The 14439-nt window shown below is 42.9% G+C and overlaps 1 protein-coding gene across 1 annotated transcript in view; it reads right to left on the reverse strand.

Moving 5' to 3' along the window:
- higd1b (HIG1 hypoxia inducible domain family member 1B) overlaps positions 1 to 4190 on the reverse strand; it is a 7483-nt gene extending 3293 nt beyond the window's left edge. Inside the window, exons 1-3 of the mRNA XM_002935564.5 lie at positions 4041 to 4190; positions 3683 to 3832; positions 1301 to 1435 (exon numbers count right to left, since the gene is read on the reverse strand). Coding sequence (XP_002935610.1) covers positions 1301 to 1435; positions 3683 to 3779 — 232 coding nt within the window. The 5' untranslated portion in view covers positions 3780 to 3832; positions 4041 to 4190. The remainder of the gene's footprint in view (positions 1 to 1300; positions 1436 to 3682; positions 3833 to 4040) is intronic.
- Between the last annotated feature and the right edge of the window lie 10249 nt (positions 4191 to 14439).

Below are 14439 nucleotides of genomic sequence, written 5' to 3' on the forward strand. Positions count from 1 at the left end.
ATTTAAAAAAAAAACCAAAAAAACTCTGACTGATCTTCCATTGGTGGGAGAACCAGAAAATAATAGAGTAGGTGATACCTTTGATTGACTAAGTAAATTTAAACATTTTTGTAACGACTTAGATCCCTGCTTCAGGCATGATGGGAGGTCTGCTTCAAATTTATAGTAGTTAAAGGGACAGTGACAGGTTCCAGTTTTTAACAGACTCATGTCACAGCCTATATAAATCCTAGCATTGCTAACCTTTCTAATGCAGGGGCTTTCCTGCTGCCCCCCACAGCCCCTTCTTACAAACCAAGCAGCTTAGGTGGTAACACTTTTGTGACAGTGTTCTGATGTCATCAGTGGCCCATCCCTATGCATGGCGTCACCCAAGCTGCTCTTCAAATTGTATCAGGATATACAGGTTGTAAGTTGGGGGGGGGTCCAAGGAGCACTTACGCTCTAAAAAGGAAGCAGGTTTTATATAGGCATATAGATATGTTCTTGTTAAAATTAGAACTTGTCAATATACTTTTAAAGGGGTTGTTCACCAGACAAATTTCTGAGTCTTCACCTTATATTTCCTGTGAGTTTTTGAATAATTTAGCTTTTTTTCTTAGCAGCTCTCCAGTTTGGAGGTTGAGCAAGTATCTGGTTGCTAGGGTTCAAATTGCCATAGCAACTAGGCAGTGGTTTGAAATGAGAAAATAACAAATAGCCTCATAGACCCCTATTTGAAAGTCTGGAAAGAAGAAAAATGCGAATATTTAGGAAAAAAAAGAAAGAAAAGTTGCTACGGGTAGGCCTTTCTAAAACATACTCAGCTTAAAGGAGAATCACCCCTTTAATAGTGTTAAGGTTGGGCACTAGGTTGCCCATTTATTAAGATGGCCTGGTACATAGGTGTAGTTACAAATGGGCAAACAACATTGTATTTAGTGCAGTCAAACTGGGCCTTTTGAAGAACCAGAAACCAAGGCCCCCCCCCCCCACCACCACAATTAAATGGCACTAAATGTTACAGATGTTAGAGCTAAAGGGAATTGGCTGGGGCCCCCTGGGAGATCCTCTGGTATCGGCAGCCCTGTTTCAGTGACATTAATGTGACTGCAAATTCCCAATGAGTCATTGTATAGACATTGGGGTCATTGTCCGGATGTCAGTGTTGAAATGACACAATTTACGTATATTGATTTCAGCGCTGAAGCATGTTAATAAATATCTGCACGGTCTTCTTTCTGTTTATCAGTGTAAAGTGACAGGTTATGCACAGAGAGAAAGAACAGAGGCACAGAGGCCAGCAATGGAAGGGTCTTACCTAGAGCTGTGGCCCCCACCACACAAGCTTGAGCGGCAACACGCGTGTGAATAAGGTGCACAGACATTTTCATATCTCCTCTGCTTTTAAGGCGGTACAGTCCATAGGCGACAATGACAGCGAATCCAGCCAAGCCTGGGGACGATGCACAGACATACAGTATAGCAAACACTGTCATTGCTTCACCTTCCCCGCAGCCACTGAGTGCTCTCAGCTAAGAACCATGTTTGTATAGTGACAGCAATGGCTCACAAAATCACTTTCAGCTTCAGCGCACTTACTGTGCCCAAATATACATGCTAGAATGCCCCTTCAAATGGCTTATTTACCACTAAGTGGTATATTGAATGAGATGGCCAGACTGCTGCCAACTGTGGTCCTGGGGATGACGGGGACAGGGGTGCAGAGCAGTGGCTCATATGCTTCTAGCTACACCCTTCCTAGCATTGTTCTACAGTGGTTTTGGCATCACAAATAAGGTTGGCACCCATTACTGGCCCATCCAGTAAAATACCGTTGGGTAAATTTATAATATCCTTTAGTTCAGCCCTTGGCCTGCCCCTTAAGCAGTGGAAACCCCTTTTCTTTTCCCTGATCCTCCTGGAGTAGCCTGTGATGTCATCACCCTGTCCCTTTTGATGCCATGACGTCATGGCCTGTCCCTTTGTCACCGCTAGTCTGCAACCGGCAACCGTAAACACCACTACTAGTTCCTCATCCAAAAGCCAATGATATACATGGCAGGGATCTCATCATGGTTGTCATGTGACCACTACACTAATAATAAAACTCTGAATGTATAAATGACTATAAATATTAAACTCCCCCCCCCCCCCCCCCACTGCATGCAGTTCTGGGATACATTGTAGAAAAACATGAAGCCTAGTATAGATGGTTTTCATTAGGACAACTGAGTTTCCTTAATCTTTTGTAAGTTTGGTCTTAGGGGAGTATTTATTAACATTGGAGACAAAAATTAACGATGATGTTGCACATGGTAACCAATCAGATCTTTGTTTTTGTTTTCTACCTTGTAGGTGACTGTCCAATTGTTGATTGATTGCTATAGGCGACTTTAACCGTGATGTTTGTCCTATGTTAATCAATACTCCCCCTAGTGATCCCTCCAGTTCTGATCTCTATCCACTGAGGCTCATTTATAAACACTGGGCAAATTTGCACCTGGGCAGTAACCCATAGCAGCCTATCTGTGATTAGATTTTTCCAGCCAGCAGCAGGTAGACCAATGAAAGCAAATTTCTGACTGGTTGCTGTGGGTTACTGCCCAGGTGCAAATTGTGTTTATAAATGACCCCCAATATATGAAGCGTGTATATGCTTACACACATACATCATATTGTATCCCTATTGGGATTTACAAAGGCAATCTAAGCCCCCCCAAAAAATAAACTTTGTGTGCTCCTCTGAGCACTTTTGCATCATATATAACATTTCTATTATTAATGGATTCTGAGAAAGCGCTTGGGGAGGCCCGTTTATCAACATTCTCATTGTTTGTGGTTTTAGAAGTTTTTGAAACAATGAAAAAACTAATTTTTTCTAAAACCAGGAATGCCAAGTGATTTGTTAAAACAGCCTTTTAAAAAAAAGCACGAACAGAAAAACGTGAAAAGAACGCCAAAACGCAAAATTTTAGTTTTTCTGCACAAATGAAAGCACCAAAAAAAAAAACATTTTAAACCAGGAGGCAAAGAAAGATTAGCCTGCTGAAAAAGGACGCCTGCCATTGATTTCTACAGCTTTTAGATGGCGTATTTTTACTTAGCTCTAAGTATAATAGTGAAAAGGTGAAAATGATCAAATTTTTTCAGCGAAAAAACATTTTTGTGCAAAAAAATACAAATCGCAAAAAAAAAAAGAAAAAGTGATCTTTGCTAAATGCCTCCCAATAGACTACTAATGCCAAACTTTCGGCTCAGCGTCGACCCTGCCCAGGCAGCACTTAATAACTAAGGGTTGTTGGCTTTCTGCCTTTCAAAGGGAGCTGCGGGGCTGCAATGTAAATTGCAAAAGGTGGCAAAGCTTGTGTCAATTTACTTTTTGGGATCTCCTTTAAAGTATGGAATGATGTGCTATAACAAAAGGGGGTTTGTAGCCCATACCAAGCAGTGGGAAGGCAAGCAGCAGAAGATGTAATAAACACCTGCTCTACATACAGTTATTAGGGAGAATGTCCCCTTTAACTATTGAATGTGTCACTTCCCATCATTGGGCGTTAGATGACTTCTGCCATTCAGTGGTGCAAATGAGACACTGCCCATTAAGGTACCAATACACTGACTGTGGATGCTGCATATAGACAATAAAGGGTCTCAGATCACAAAATGAATCTGGCACTGCTTATCTGTTCCTCTCACTCACCAACAGGGACCAGAGGTGACTGTTTCATCTTCCGCTGCAGTTTGCCCGTAACTGTTTCTTGGCTCTCAGAGACCCAGCCATCCTGGTCTTTGGACATCTTGCCACCACGAAGAGCAGTGCCGATGTGCTACATGGTGTCAGGGTGGGCACCTCAAGCACAGGAGAGAAGAGAAAGGGAGGGGAAGAGGTAGAAAATCACTGTGACAAAATCCAGAAGAAAGGGACTGATTAGCAGGTAGACTGACAGCCAAGCATTGTCCTAGCAACAGCCTGGCAGTTCACTAACAGACACAAGATATTCAGCATCTCACAGAAGGTAACATTAGTACAAGTACAGCATGGGGAGTCTAATAGTTACCACTTTCACAGATAATTTCGGACTCCAACCAACTTGGTTCACGTATTAGCACATCCTTCTCCTGGGTCCCTCTGGCAGGAGCTGGGTGGCTGTTCTCACGGCACTGCTTTATGTACGAATCAGGCTGGGCATCTTTCCATGAATAGCCTGGGAAGAGTAACTGGGTTGCAATGTGAGCCTTTATTCATTGCACACATAAAAAGGACTGCTTGAGGGGGGGGGGGTAACTTGGCACACACCTCTCTCCTAATCCCCCTGTCACCCTCTCTCTCTCTGACAGGGAGGGCTCTGTCAGTGCTGAAGTTTCGTTTTCACCAGGCCTAAAGCTTGCGGTCAAGTGTCCTTATGGTAAATTCTGGATCTTGTTTGTCACATAGACCTTCTGCAGAAATTATATTTTCAAAATTTTAGAATTGTACCTATGAGGTTGCCATGTTATTATCTTGGTAGCTCCCACTACTTTAGCTTGGGGAAGCTGGAAGGGAACTCTCTATCACTGCAAAAAGTACCTGCCAAGCAAGGACACATCAGATAGTTCCTGATGTGAAACAATGGAAGTCTTGGGCACCGATGGCACTGGCGGGTGTCAACTGAGCCTGTACTTACCCCACACTGTCCCTATTTAGTGGAGCATGTAACTTCTCTTACTAGTTCCCTCGCCTATCTCCCACTCCTATATTGTGCCATGACCATGGTGCACCATCACCAGACCCTCAGGTACATGAGCATTTAAAGACTCCACAATGACCCTCAGTCATAATCTTAAAGAGCAACTCTGGCTTCCAAACCAAAATTTGTTTGAGCCCCACACAACACAGAAACCATTAATATACCTATCACTTTAATCTGTTTCTTCAAAAAGTATGAATAGATACTTTTTTCATATGCTGAAGTCCAGCTGCAAAACAGTTCTTCCCTTTCTGCATCTTTTGAAAGCCTGACAGAGGAGGAGGGGCTAAAACATTGATGTTCCAAATTGTAGCAACTTTTCCACAGCTTACAAACAGCATGCAGGAACTACATAAATCACGATACATTGCACTGTGATATTACTTTACTTATTGACATTATGTGCACAGGGAATTGTGGGATTTGGAGGATAAGGCTGAGGGCAGGCTGAGGACAGTTGACTACTGTTACATTTTTTGTCAAAGTAGTCAGCCAGATCAGCAGGAGAACATGGGGCCAGGCTTAGGTAACTGTTCCAAACCGTATTATTAAAAATCATGAAAAGGCTGAATATTTTCTCTTGTCTCCTGCCCTCCAGCACAGCCTCCCCCTCTATAGAGTGGAGTCCAAAGAGAAAGAATTATGTGATTCCTTACAGTGATTCCCAACCAGTGACTCAGGAGCAACATGTTGCTCACCAACATCTTGGATGTTGCCCCCAGTGGCCTCAAAGATGGTGCTTATTTGTAAATTTCTGGCTTAGTGGCACATATTGGTTGCATTTCAGACCCTCACAAGTTTTTGCCTGCGACACTTGTAATATTCCTTTCAAACATCTGTAATCTTCCTTTCAATACGTATTTGTTTAAGTTAGAAGCACAAACCAACTCTTCTGGGAGACAATTGTGGACATGAAGTCATTTCTCACATTTTCCATGATGGTGACCTCCCATAGTTGAAAGGATAAATTAATGATCTGCCACTTCCTGCTAAAACCCGTTTAGTTTATGGATTCCTGAAAATTTCCAAATGCGTGATTTTGCTTGTTCACATTAACATTGTGTTAATCACTCTCCAGAACTTGGGGGAAAAGCTCAAGAATATTTGTTGATTTATTAGTAATAAATAAGCTCTAAGGGGGGTGGGCTAAACAATGCAAAAAACTAAGCCTTTTCCAGCTGGGGTGATCATTGATTCCCATAGGATTTGAATGTATTCCACTTTCCCATGGTTTATGTTTATAAAGCAAAAGGCCTGGGAGAACCATGGACCTCACTGTGTTTCCTAAATGAATACAAAAGGGATGGGACAAGAGATACTAAAGCACAGGGATGAGCAAAGCGAGCCCCACCCTAACTGATAGATCCCCTGATGTGAAGAATATTTTATGATTATGGAAACTGAGTGTAGCTTGTATATCTCTAGCAAACAGCAAAAATATATTTATTTATGAGGCATTGATCTACCTACAAGCTAAAGGCTGTCACTCACTTCTCTAGGGGAGCACAGTACTGTAGGTGGGTGGCACAGCCTGGCGGGAATTGTCATTTGCTGCCCTGGATAAACCTTAAACTACACCTGGGTGACTGTTACACTAGTGTTTTATACTGTGTTTTTGTAATGTTCTTTCAAACTATTGATCCCCAAGCAGTGATTCATGAGCATCATGTTGCTCAGCAGCTCCTTGGATGTTGCTCCCAGTGGCCTCAAATCAGGTGCATATTTTTGAATTTCTAGTCTGGAGGCAAGTTTTGGTTGCATAAAAAGCAGGTGTACTGATAAACTGAGCCTCCTGTAGGCTGCCTGTCTACATAGGAGCTACCAAAGAGCCAATCACAGCCAGGGTCGTATTGGGGGGTGAAGGGCTCACCGGGGCCCGCGCTCATAGCCCGCCCATATGGTCCGCGTCCATAGCCTCCCCCCCCGGAGGGGCCCCCCTAACCCCCCTCGCAGGGCCCCCCACCCGATGTCCTTCCCCGAGCGCGTAAATTTAACGTGTCGGGGCAGGAGCGGTCAGGCAGGGGTTGGGTCTGGGCGCCGCAAGGGTTGGGTCTGGGCCGCCGGGGCCCACTGGGATTTTTCGGCCCAGTCCGACCCTGATCACAGCCCTTATTTGGTACCCCCAGGAATATTTTTCATGCTTGTGTTGCTCCTCAAGTCTTTTTACATATGATAGTGGCTCATGAGTAAAAAAGGTTGGGGGGCCCCTGTTCAAGGGGGGCTAACGCTTTACATGAGCTACAGGTTCAGTCTCCATTGGCACTCGAGTGGTTTTTTTAACCTCTGGCTGCCAATTGAGAATGAACCCTGAAGCTCGGAAATTTGCAGTGTGTTTGTGAATGGGTGGTGTAACCCATCACCCTGTCAGAAGAGTCACATGCCTATGGTGGGGGAGGGGGCACTAGGGCCACTTGTCCACTGCCAGCCAAGGCAGCCAGCTGAGGGAGTTGTGCTGGACTGAGACAAGTAGGGGGTGGATGAGGTTGGGGGCTTGCCCTTGGGCATAAGTCTGCATTGGCAAACTCCCCTTATAAACTGCCCCTTGTAGACATGCAAGATTATTTCTATGTGACCTGTAGCCTACCTTTGGTACTTAGTCATGAGATATTTGGAAGGGTGTAGGTAATTATGTATTAGGTATTACACACTGCTATATTTAAAATCATTCTTATTTCTGTTTACACTTGAAAAAATACACATAAGCAGAAGACAATTTTTCTACCAATGAGTTGGTTAACTGTCTATCAGGATCCAAATATGCATAAATAAATCAAGCAATCTGTAAGTTGAGAGCACCCAGACTTTACATGATGAGGGGTTCTATCTAAGTTATACCATCCCATCAAGATCTACCACTGCAAAGGTGGTATTAGGGTGCTATGGAAAAGGTGACCTACGTGTAATTACATAAATCTACCTAAGGCCCAGGCTCAAAAGCTCAAAAGTCTTGACTCACAGGGTAAATGGTGGTTGTAAACCTGCCCGTGGCCAATGCTGGTACCATGACAGACATTGTTTGGGAACACCCCCTTTTTAGCAACAGCGTTGGGAAATGAGAGGTGCTGGAATCTTCCTGATGGCACATGGTAGAAGACTAGACAGATGGTTTCTGCAATTTGAATGGAGTCTTATAGGTTCTGATATCTGATTTTCTTTATTGATTTTTTAACAAAGAAGGTAGTAAAGTAGGAAGTGAAAGAAAATAGGAAAAGAAGGAAAGGTGGAATAGTCGGTGGTGGGCGTTTTCAAAGAGTTTCATTTTTAACAGTGCCTAACTACTTGTCTGGGGTTTGTTGAGCATCCAGCCGGGCAGAATTAATGTATTGTGCTGTTCGTTCGTAGGTCCGCCAGCCAGCGGTTCCATATTTTATCAAACTTAGCAGGACATCCTCGTGCAAGGTAGGTAAGTTTCTGCCGCAAAAGTGTATCGTCCACCAACTTTATCCAGAATCCCAGGGATTTAGGTGTTTAAAATGTTTTATTCTCAATGTGTATGAACCTCATTGGGTTTGCAAACCATACATTTGTTGGTGCGATCTGATTGACCTATATATCAGCCATTTATATGTATAAAATGTATTTTCTTCTCTAATCCTGTTACTTGTTCAGTTAAATACCCTGTTGGCAAAATGCAGTTATAAATATACACAAGTACACGGTCCGATCCGAATTTATACTTGACTGTGCATTTTGTAATTACTGACAACTTGCTCTATGCAATTGTGCTGGCCGGCCAAATCCTAATGTCTCTTATTATCTGTTCCTCTGTGCGTCTCAGGGTAGAGTTTGGCTTTGATATTTCCCATAATGGAGAGACAGTGAGCTATTGGGATGGGGGAGGTGGCCTCCTGTCTCACTTCATTAGGCTAATTGGATTTCTGGGTCCCAGGCTACTGGTTATGTGTCCATGTTGCTTCTTTCTCTTTTCCTCTAGGTCATTAACCCTTTCAGTACAAGAGCATATTAAGCATCAAACATGACCAGAAATATGTAAACTGATAGCCTACATTAAGCATACATCACTGTAACAAGTACATGTAGCATAGATCAGCACTTTTATCTAACAGCAAGCAATTTGTCTGACCTAGAGAAAACTCTGCTGGTCCCCTCACATTTTAAAGCCTTGAAGAGTTGCAGTTTTTGGGAATACATTTGGGTACAGTAGATGATAGGATACCTACACTAGCAGTGGGGGGATAATATCCTCTGGGAAGGGACTGTGGCTGTGGGATAGCAGGTATAGTAGGGAGAGATGGTGCCTATAGTAGCAGTGAGGGGATAATAGCCTCTGGGAAGGGACTGTGGCTGTGGGATAGCAGGTATAGTAGGGAGAGATGGTGCCTATAGTAGCTGTGGGGGGATAATAGCCTCTGGGAAGGGACTGTGGCTGTGGGATAGCAGGTATAGTAAGGAGAGATGGTGCCTACACTAGCAGTGGGGGGATAATATCCTCTGGGAAGGGACTGTGGCTGTGGGATAGCAGGTATAGTAGGGAGAGATGGTGCCTATAGTAGCAGTGGGGGGATAATAGCCTCTGGGAAGGGACTGTGGCTGTGGGATAGCAGGTATAGTAGGGAGAGATGGTGCCTATAGTAGTAGTGGGGGGATAATAGCCTCTGGGAAGGGACTGGGGCTGTGGGATAGCAGGTATAGTAAGGAGAGATGGTGCCAATAGCAGCAGTGGGATAATAGTCTCTGGGAAGGGACTGTGGCTGTGGGATAGCAGGTATAGTAGGGAGAGATGGTGCCTATAGTAGCAGTGGGGATAATAGCCTCTGGGAAGGGACTGTGGCTGTGGGATAGCAGGTATAGTAGGGAGAGATGGTGCCTATAGTAGCAGTGGGGGGATAATAGCCTCTGGGAAGGGACTGGGGCTGTGGGATAGCAGGTATAGTAGGGAGAGATGGTGCCTATAGCAGCAGTGGTGAAAATGGATTAAAGGGTTCAGGGCCCAACAGGACAGGTGGGATGACCTTCAGCCTTTTCTCCTCCAACAGCTCTTCAGTGTAGCAGCCAACAAAATAGCAGTTGCTTCATTTTTAGCTGGAAGAACGCTAACACCAATTTCTATTTATTTACTTTACTTTCAATTTGAAAAAAATCCAGAGCAATGTTTCTTGAACATCAGCAAAAAAGAACCCAAACAATGCTTTAGATATATAATAGACATCTGATATTAGATATATGATACTCGAGTATAAGCCAATACGAATATAAGCCGAGGTACCTAATTTTACCTAAGAAAACTGGAAAAACGTATTGATTCGAGTATAAGCCTATAGGGTGGGAAATGCAGCCGCTATTACTAAGTTTCAATAATCAAATTATTTAATAAAAGGACACTCAAATGGACTAATTAGTGTAAATCACCGGCGCTTGTTACATGGATACATTCTCTGGCCATCTAACAGCATTAAGCTGCTAATGTAACTCTGACCAGTTGACACAGGACTAGCTCTACTTTATGGAGCCACAGGGGCCATCATCAACTGGACAGAACTAGACAAAAAAGAGGTGTGGTCAAGTGATCTATATAGATGAGCAATTTGTTTTAACTGGGTCTCCATACTTGTTAGTTGGCAGAAACCACTGTTTCTGTTACTTTATAAATCACTTTTAGCTGTAAAATTGAAAGATGAAGGTTTTAGCCCATAGGAAACAATGGAATTTGACTACTCAAACCTGGAGAAGAAGCCAGCGATGGAAAGGAGGCCAAAGCTTTGAGGCTGTCGCCGAGTATGCACAATGTTGTACCATTGTTCTCCAAGCAAAGTGCCAGTTGCAGAATCAAAGCAACCTTTACCTGTTAAACAAGCTATTTTCCCATAAAGCCTTCCATTCTTACTTACCAAAGACATTGACTTTCCTGTTATTTCCTGCTCCTGTATTATGACCCTGTACTGACACCGAGTGCCGAGCATGCACGCACGGCACGTCGTGCGCACCCCCTCCCCGTGTGACGCAACGTGACGTGCAAGCGTGTGTGCATGCTCATCGGCGGTTGCGCCGGTCGGACATGTAAGTGCCCTTACTACTTGCCTCGAGTATAAGTCGAGGATTCCTTTTTTAGCACATTTGGAGTGCTGGAAAACTCGGCTTATACTCGAGTATATACGGTATATAATATATGTATGACATTCTCAGGCCTTGGTGGTCATTGGCCATGGGGTAGGACCTTAGGGAATGAGGCTCTTTATTGCAGCACAGCAACACCAAATGTACACATTTCCCCTAATAATTTTACAGTAGCAAGCCTGCACTTAGGTTTGGGTTGGTGGCTGGGTACTGCTACTGGTTGTTCACTGAAACATGAAGGTTTATCTGTGGTGGTTGCATCTATGCAGTCTCTAGGATCTTGTTATGTGACAGGGGACATATTAGACACAAAAATAGATAGGAGCAACCTGATCCAGGTCTTAAGCCTACCTATCCAGCATCCTAAATGTATTACTACACACAAGTACACAATCTATTTTTCTGTCTAATAGGTCCCCCAACTGACCAACCAAAAGCTAAGGGCAGGCTTGCAACTGTAAAATTATTGAGGGAACTGTGTACATTTGGTGTTATGATATGCCGCAATAAAGAGCCTCATTCCCTAAAGTCCTACCTTATGATTTTTTAATGTAATGTATAGGGTATATATGTAATATATATTATACACTATATCATATGTGATGTACAGTACACACACACACACATATATACATACTGTATATATATATATATATATATATATATATATATATATATATATATATATATAAATCTATTACTCTATATGATAATTGATGTATGAGATATATGATATGTAATATGCAATGTATATGATATATAAGTGATATTATATAAATATTGATATATTTATATATAAATATAAGCAAACAGAGTACCGCACACACAGGGACTTTATGAAAAAACAAAAAAAGGTTTATTGAAAGAGATCCGACGTTTCGAGCACCAAACTGTGCTCTTCCTCAGGGACAAACCAAAAGACAAAGTGCATACAAACCCCTTAAATACCCTATTGCAGAAAAACGGCGCCAAAACACACTGGCCGTAACCATGGTAACCCCTATATACAAATAACATGTGGCAATAAACAACATAAGAAACACAAGTGTGAAAACAAATAGAGGTATTAGCATGTATAGTGGATTGCTACTGTGCATGAAGAGATAGGGATAAAAGAAGTGAAACAAATAGATACTTATAACCAAAGCTCTCACTGAAAGTATCGGGTAGATTTAGATACAATATTGCTGATCAGTCAAACAAGAACGCAGATAAGGCTTACCATAAGGAGTGCACAAAGAAATGCGCCAGTCACTCACTGCTAGGAGGCGATAGAACGCCTGATCATTTTTAGGAGAAGAAGATCGCTGCTATGTTAGGTGGTTAAAGCCGCCTCGTGAGGTATCGCAACCCCCGTGGACGTCATCATGTGGAGTCAAACAAAGCGCCGTCGTCATGGTAATGGCTAAAACCGAACATTGTGGGGGGGGGCAAAAGCTGGCGCACCCCAAATGAGGAGAGCCTGCCTGAGCCGCTAGGCACAACAGAGCAGGTGTACCTAAAGTTGAGTCATATTTTTAACTGATGAAAAAAATAAAAATAAAATAAAAACATATATAAAGAACAAAATTATTTGAATTGTTGAACAGCTCAAAGGCTTCATAAGTTATTGGGTCAAATCTTAGGTGCCATCAAGGGATTTAATTGTCTACATCACTTAGTTTACCGTGTGGTACCATCGTACAGGGGGCCCCAATGCGAGTCCCATATGGTTACACCAAGAAAGATGCCAATGCAATGTGCCACTGCGGGCACTGCTCATTTGTATATCAGTGTAACGAGCTTGCACCACTATGGGCGCTAATCAATTGCACCACTGCGGGTGCTGAACAATAGTATCTCAGAGGGCCTTGGTAGCAGTACACATATAGGCGCTGTTCCATGTCCCTCTTAAGAAACTGTTCGTAATGGCACCATATGCATCAGGTGAATGCTAGTTCACCAACACCACTGCGGGTGTTATTAATTGCGCCACCACGGGGGACAAAGGTGGCTAATGGTGTCCACATCAGATTAGGCCTTACTAAGAGGCACCTGTATGGGTAGTAGGTGTAAGACAAAACATTTAGCCGTGGGCATAGTATGCATCCTTAAAGGATGCCAAAAAAGGAGTAACTAGCCCGTGAATGTTAATATCATAATACGTGGCTTAAACATATAAGCTACCACATGTTAACTGTTTTAAAGAAAAAACGGACATAACTCCATTAGACAGTAAGTGGTGGGCATATGGCATGAAACCTACCTTGTTAACATTGCAGGATCATAGAGTAAGGTAAGTAAAGACAAAGGCAAGTGTAGAGCCAGATATAGTGAGAGATATTATGCAAAACACCATACGAGTGAGGGTCTAAGTGTTGTGGGGACAGCAAACAACATATAAAGCATAAAATCATATTATAAATATACACATAAAGAAAAAACATTCAGTGAACAATACAGGTGTAAACTAATCGGGCAAGAACTGTGTAGAGGAGAAATCAGTTGTATACATTCTAGAACAGGAAGGGACTGGGGTGTCTAAGTAAGTTAGATCAAAATTGTATTGTCAACCAGTAATATGGACTTTCGGATTAAGTCCAGCATGGCGTTGCTAACGCCAAGTAAAAAGTAGAGAAATGAAAAAATAATGAAAAATGAAAAAACAAAAAACAAAAGCTGAAAAAACACCTAGTCCAATGAATACTGGTCACATGTATAGTTGGTCCTAAAAAAGAAGATTAGAAGTCAAAGTCAAATGAAGATAGAGAGAGGAAGTACTTCGTTCAATCCGCGCGGGTTAACAGTGTCCAATTTGAAAATCCATCTGGATTCCAGTTTGAGTAGTTCCAAATCTCGATTGCCGCCCCTCCTAGGAACAGGGACATGGTCTATCAGCATATGCCTGAATTGAGGGAGAGAATGTTTAGCAGTCACAAAGTGTTTGGCTACAGGTTGATCCGCGCTCCCAGAGGAGAGACCAGCTCGAATCGCACAACGATGATTGTTCATCCTATCCCTGTAGGCCGTGGCGGCTTTTCCAACATATGCAAGGCCACAGGGGCACCATGCTAAATATACCACATAATTGCTTGTGCAAGTCAGTCTGTGACGAATTTTGAAAATTTGGCCAGTGTGTGGGTGTCTAAAGGTTGTTCCCTGGACCATCCCACTGCATGTCTGGCAGCCAGTGCACTTGAAGCACCCTGGTTTATGTAGTAAGCCCAGCCAGGTAGTGGGTTTTATCGGAGGCTTTAAATCCTTGACCATCAGCATATCGCCCAGATTCTTTGCTCTCCTGTAGCCCATGAGGGGTTTCTTGGTTTCTGCGAAGGGTAGTGAAGCATCCGACTTAACAATGTCCCATCTGTTGAGGAGAGCATGCTGTAGGTTTCTACTTTCCACAGAAAAAGTGTTAGTGAAAATCAATGGAGGCTGTTTAACCAAAGTTTCAATCTTAGGTAATAAAAGATCATCCTGGGTCAATTTTAATGCTTTGGTTTTCTGTTCCAAAATCAGTTTTTGGCTATAACCGCGTTGTAGAAATCTCTCAGCCATCAGATTGACTTGGGATATTGCTTTGTTGCGGTCAGAGTTATTTCTAATAACCCGGAGAAACTGAGAGAACAAGACCCCCCTTGTGGTTGAACTAGGGTGATGCGACCGTGCGTGTAAG

Source organism: Xenopus tropicalis, chromosome 10, assembly GCF_000004195.4.
Source record: "Xenopus tropicalis strain Nigerian chromosome 10, UCB_Xtro_10.0, whole genome shotgun sequence".
In the NCBI taxonomy this organism is placed as follows: Eukaryota; Metazoa; Chordata; class Amphibia; order Anura; family Pipidae; genus Xenopus; species Xenopus tropicalis.